At 47.4% G+C, this 6,411-nt stretch overlaps 1 protein-coding gene across 1 annotated transcript; it reads right to left on the reverse strand.

The window, feature by feature from the left end:
• Positions 1–211: 211 nt before the first annotated feature.
• Positions 212–2,777, reverse strand: LOC119333230 (glutamate receptor 2.8-like; the record flags this gene model as incomplete). The annotated part of the gene is made up of 4 exons (XM_037606202.1): positions 212–861; positions 1,317–1,720; positions 1,830–2,142; positions 2,244–2,777. Coding segments are annotated over 4 exons (1,773 nt in total), but the record flags the coding sequence as incomplete, so codon positions are not given.
• Positions 2,778–6,411: the final 3,634 nt, after the last annotated feature.

Consider the following 6,411-nt stretch of genomic DNA (forward strand, 5'->3'; position numbering starts at 1 on the left):
TCCGCTTGCAGAGGCCTGAAGATCAAAAGTACTGGGTACATACTTCAAAGGGAAATCTATCACTAGTTCATAAGAGTTAATTAGTTCATAAGAGTTAATTATATCCCTCATGCCAAAACCCGAAAAATATATCAACCGAGTGAGCGACCCACTCCGCGAAACAATAGTACTGTATTATTAGTTTACAAAAGTAGCTGACTGTGGCAAAACCTTACACGCTGCTAAACACTACTATTCGTATTCATCACAAATTCAAGGCAACATACCAGGTACTCGAAAATAAGGATCACAAGTTCACAACACAGCTTGAGGATACTGCACTTCCCTATCAACTTCATCTCAGACAGTTCTCATCTCAATCTGGATGGATTCTGCAGTCGCAGAGCCGCTCTGCATGCCATTCTGCTGCATTGGACAAGCCTCTTGGCCGGCAGCATTCTCAAAGCGCCCATGGGACTCGCTATTCACGGCCTCACAGAGGGGTTGATCAGAGGCAGCAGAACTGTGACCTATGCTGCCATTCTCCAAGTGAACGGAAGCTTGGCCGACGCTGTCACCACCATGACAATTGACACTTTCCACATCGGATATTCGCCCGCTGGTGCGGCTGGCATGAATCAGCCTCCCAATGCTTACCAGCAACATGAGAGTTGAGATAACTCCGGTGATGACGAAGGCACCAGCGACGCTTGGCAAATTGATTTGTGTGGAACCGGGGTCGGGGCTGCCGTCACTGGCCGCCGACAACAGTGGATCTGCGCCTAACCACTTTCTTTGAATCCTCAATCCCTCATCGCTTCCTGTTATTTTCAAGATGGCAGTAGAAAGATCATGCACCAGCGGCGAACCTAGACAGAATGCCTGCAGATAAAAGGTAAGCATACCTGTAGATAAACCCGTAACTTCAATAATTTAGTGGCATGGAGATGTACATAGTCGAAAAACAATCATGATATTATCACATCTTGAGACAAAATGATAGGCGTGATCGAGGTAAAAAAAGCATGATACAATTGAACAAGTGGTTGTATATGCCAGTGCGTTCTTTTCTTTTCTCTCAAAAGCCAAAATATATTTTGTGGGTAATCATATGCTTAGCAGTTAGCACCACAATATGTAAGTATGTTTGTGAGAATTTTTGGTGCAGTACATTCAAACTATTAATGGATGTAGGTAGATGTATGACGATGCTTAGAAAATCCATACTTGAAGGTAAAAAACATGATGGTACTAACTAGCTTCTGTCGCTAGGATGCAACATAGCACTTAAAAGGACAAAACTCTGAATATACTAAGCTTTAGATTGAGAAGCTTACAAAACCACATCCAGGAGTCATGTACATGAGATTAACCATCCTAAAGTCTTCCTTATTCCGAGGATCAGAGAGGAATGATGTCAAGAAGGGAAGCTCATCAACGATAGCTGATACCGATCCATTTCTCAAAGCATCAGCATAGTCCTCTTTCTTTATGTAGCTCTGTAACCTATCTTTGTCGAAATAATAATTTTTTATCAAGATGGAGCGCAGAAATGACCCCTCTTGGTGTCCAACAGAGCCATTCCTGAGCTGGAGCTGGTTCAGATCTGTCACTGAAGGCCGGCGGCTCTTTGCGGTTAGTATGGCTGACAAGCTTGCTGTGTAACTCTGCACTACAATCAGAACCACAAAGCACCATACCACCACAACAATTTTTGACAAGGGGCTTCTAATAGTCTGAGCTGCGCATGGAATAACCAAGAAACTTCGTACATGACTACTGTAGTAAACTAATTGAATCTCTTATAAGACATCAAGTATTGCCAAGAAGTTTATGTATGAAGTGCTAACCATGTGAAAATGTCAAAGTAGAGAAAGCAAAGTAAGAAGCGGTGCTGAACTGTCTCAAATTTGATCCTTGGTACTCTTGATTTCTGGAGCGCTCAATCATCCACACAACAAAGCCAGTATAGAAGAAGAAGCCCACAGTTGTAAACCAAAGTGCCGAACTCAGTGGCTTCACAAATTTCCACTCAACTGTTTCTGGCTCGTCCTCAGCGAGCACAAGCATAAACACTCCAGATTGTGTGTACGGCATTGTAAAATCTGTGTCAGCGGCTCGATCAGGAGTTATGCTAACATCACCAACTGCTGCATCATACACCTGTTATCAACCAGAAAATAGGGGTCAAAATGGATCTAGCAGCAAAAAAGTAAATGTTACAAGTCAAACCATGCAAGTATGTATGAGTAAAGCTCACTAACCCCTGAAGACACGTTGCCTACTAGCGCATCGTAGGAACCATGGAAGACATAAAACTCATAGCGTGGTGGACGACGTAGCTGCTTCATAGCAGCTTCGAAGATATCAATCCTGTAGCCAGTGACCTTTTGGTAACTGGTATTCGGATCAGCAACATGCACAAAATCTTCAAAACCTTCTTTCTGCGGCACAGCAATCCTGAGCATCGTCATATTATGGCTTCTGCAGTTCATCCTCGCTTTTCCTGTCTGTAATTTCCTGCCATTTCGTCTACTACCAGTTTTTGGACTAAGAAATGTTATAGTGTCATTGTCAAGTGTAAAGCCGATCTTGCTGTGACCCCTGGAAGCTGTTGCAGGATCTTCTAGCCAGAAGGTGCAGGAATTTGGGGAAATGCCGAAGGAGAGGACCGGAATGCGGTGGAGGCGGCCCAGGTAGGAGAGGAAATCTGCTTCTGTCGATGTTTGAGGACCCCAGATGATGGCTTGCACTCGGGCATTATTGATAAGATCATCGGCTGCAAAGATCACAACAGGCACCAAAAATTAGGTTGAGAAATACTAGGTCAAACTTTTGGATTATGCACAGAGGTTTCGCAGCAAATGCATCAAAGTAATGGGGGAAAATTAGCCCTAAATTCGACTCTCCCACGCTGAAAAGGGAGAGGGAGGCAGGGCCGGGAAGCACTCGCCAGGGGACACGGTCAGTGCTCGTGTTCGTGTGCTGCTGCTGCTGCGTCGGCGGCGGACGGGGAAGGCAAGCGGAGGACTTGACGGGAAGATTCAGAGAGGCAAGCGAGGGGAAACCTTGTGAGCGAGGACCTTCGCAGCGCCGGCGGCGGCGGAGATGGAGGCCACGGCGGCGCGGGGTCGAAGCGTCGAACACCTTGAGGGCTTGAGGTCAGCACAGGGATGGGCTTGGACCTTTCTTTGCGAACGTCATGGGCTTGGACCTTTTTTTGAAGTAGATGGGCTTTCACTTGTTTTTTCGAATGTTTTCTAGATGCTTGTATTTTTTTTAATATTTTGGATTGCTTACCACATGGTTTTTTAGAACCCCTAAAAAAGGTTTTTTTAGATGCTTGTTTCTCGAATGTTGAGCGTGGACTTGTGTGAAGACTGAAAATGTAGTCTGCTTACTCATCACACCTTTTGAGCTTTTTTGTTCTTTCAATAGCATCTATTCAAATTTAAAGAATTAGTGTGAGAATCAAGGTGTTGTTGGATGGTCGGGGTAAAAATGTGTCACTAGTTCACTTCAACCATTTTACATGCATTCCAACAGTGGCATAAATATTCTAACGAGTTAATATGATTGCATAAAAAATGGACTTAGATGATGATTAAATCATCACTTGGTTTGTGGTAAATATTAGCAGTCAAATTACATTATGAAGATTGTGACAATGTGCCAAGGGTCACTTCTGTAGGTGTATTTTCCTAAGCCTCAACGCCCCAAGGATCAAAATTGTTAGAAAGGTACTTTATGATAGAAATGCTTCTGGTAACAACATTGATTAGAGAGGTAATTACTGACAATTAATTAATGGTCTTACCAATTCGGGGGGAGGGGGTTTAATTGGTATCTACTTGGGATGAAAGGTAAATACATATAACAATCCACAATCCAGAATCTACCTAAAGCAAATACGCCCATAGGCGCAAAAAAATACTTCTAATGAAATGGAATGGACGGGGTATGTTTTATGCAAGGGTGTGTCTAGGACACATCTAGATGTGACATAGTTATGTCACATACAAGTTGATGTCCACTCTATTTGTGGTCTTTTCCTAGTTTTTTTTTTGTTTCTTGTTGCTACATTATATACTTGTGGGAGCTTAGATGTGATATCCTTAAATAACATCTAGATATGAATTAGACAAACTGTTTATGCAATACAAAATTACAACTAACTAAATTCTTATGAAAATATATCTCGTGGTATAGGTTACATGAAGGCAAACATAAGTAGTATGAAGAGAGGTTATTGATCAAAATATTGTCTTAGCAAAATGTAATATTTGTCGAATGTTTGCTTTCCGCACACAAGCTCATATGCACTCGCATAAACAGTAAATTTGAAACAAAATGGTAAATATATTTGAAATTTTCTGAAATTCTTAGGCATTGAAGAGGCTTACGGCTGTGGTGCCATGTGCAAATATAACAGTAGTCGGTGATCTAACAAAGGTTTTTTAGAGCACTTTTCTTTGGCACAGGGCATCCTATAAGAGCAACTCTAGCAGACCCCGCAAAATGCCCGGCCCGCAAAAATTCCGGCGAGTATGCGGGCTCGGGCCAATTTTGCGGCCAGAACAGAGCCCGCATACTCGCCCGGCCCGCAAAAACTTTTGCCGCCGCCCGCAAACCGCACGCCCCGAGCACTGTAAGTGCGGTTCCGCGACCCTTTTGCGTGTCCAAACCCTATCCTCCCGTCACCGCGAGCCATCCGATCCCCCTTTCTCCTCTCCCAATTTCTCGCCGCCGGCGACCCTCCGCCCTGCCTTCAGCTGCCATGTGGGGGCGAATGTGGAGCTCCGGACGCGGCTCCGGCAGCCGATCCGGCCGTCAGAGGGACCCGGAGCGCGAGCGGCGCGTCCGGTCCGACGGCGCGAGGAAGCGCTGCGCGCGGAAGTGGACCAACCGCGGGCTTTCGCCGTCGGCGAGCTTCGACCGCCGGCGTGCGTCATTCTCCTCCGCGCGTTTTTCGTACGCCGGATCCTCCTCCTCCTCCGCCGCGGGCTTCCTCCCCGTGAAGAGGGAGTGGTCGGACGAGGAGGAGGAGCCGGAGCTGCCGGCGCCGTTCCCCTTCGTGCCGATGAAGGAGGAGCCCGAGGAGCCCGCTCTGCTCGGCCGCCGCGGGGTCGTCGGGCCCGAGGACTATGTCGCGGAGTTCGCCGCCATCGCCGCCGCCATCGCCGAGCGGAGCGTGCGCGAGGAGGAGGAGCGCCGCCGCCACGCCGAGGAGCTCGAAGCCCTCGAGTGGCGGCAGGCGATCGCCACCAACCTGCCGGGAAGCACTTGCCAGGGGACACGGTCAGTGCTCGTGTTCGTGTGCTGCTGCTGCGTCGGCGGCGGACGGGGAAGGCAAGCGGAGGACCTGACGGGAAGATTCAGAGAGGCAAGAGAGGGGAAACCTTGTGAGCGAGGACCTTCGCAGCGCCGGCGGTGGCGGAGATGGAGGCCACGGCGGCGCGGGGTCGAAGCGTCGAACACCTTGAGGGCTTGAGGTCAGCACAGGGATGGGTTTGGACCTTTCTTTGCGAACGTCATGGGCTTGGACCTTTTTTTGAAGTAGATGGGTTTCACTTGTTTTTTCGAATGTTTTCTAGATGCTTGTATTTTTTTTATATTTTGGATTGCTTACCACATGGTTTTTTTAGAACCCCTAAAAAAGGTTTTTTTAGATGCTTGTTTCTCGAATGTTGAGCGTGGACTTGTGTGAAGACTGAAAATGTAGTCTGCTTACTCATCACACCTTTTGAGCTTTTTTGTTCTTTCAATAGCATCTATTCAAATTTAAAGAATTAGTGTGAGAATCAAGGTGTTGTTGGATGGTCGGGGGAAAAAATGTTGGGTTTCGTAGTAATTTCAAAAATTTTCTACGCACACGCAAGATCATGTGATGCATAGCAACGAGGGGGGGAGTATGATCTACATACCTAGTAGATCGACAACGGAAGCGTTTGGTTGATGTAGTCGTACATCTTCACGATCCGACCGATCAAGCACCGAAACTACGGCACCTCCGAGTTCTAGCACACGTTCAGCTCGATGACGATCCCCGGACTCCGATCCAGCAAAGTGTAGGGGAAGAGTTCCGTCAGCACGACGGCGTGGTGACGATCTTGATGCACTACAGCAGCAGGGCTTCGCCTAAACAACGCTACAGTATTATCGAGGACTATGATGGCTGGGGCGCCGCACACGGCTAAGGAATAGATCACGTGGATCAACTTGTGTGTTTCTGGGGTGCCCCTGCCTCCGTATATAAAGGACTAAAGGAGGGGAGGCTGGCCGGCCAAGGAGGGTGCGCCAGGAGAGTCCTACTCCCTCTGGGAGTAGGATCCCCCCCCAATCCTAGTTGGAATAGGATTCGCGGAGGAGGAAAAGAGAGAGGGGGGCCGGCCACCTCTCCTTGTCCTAATAGGACTAGGGGAGGGGGGAGGC

Source organism: Triticum dicoccoides, chromosome 7A, assembly GCF_002162155.2.
Source record: "Triticum dicoccoides isolate Atlit2015 ecotype Zavitan chromosome 7A, WEW_v2.0, whole genome shotgun sequence".
In the NCBI taxonomy this organism is placed as follows: Eukaryota; Viridiplantae; Streptophyta; class Magnoliopsida; order Poales; family Poaceae; genus Triticum; species Triticum dicoccoides.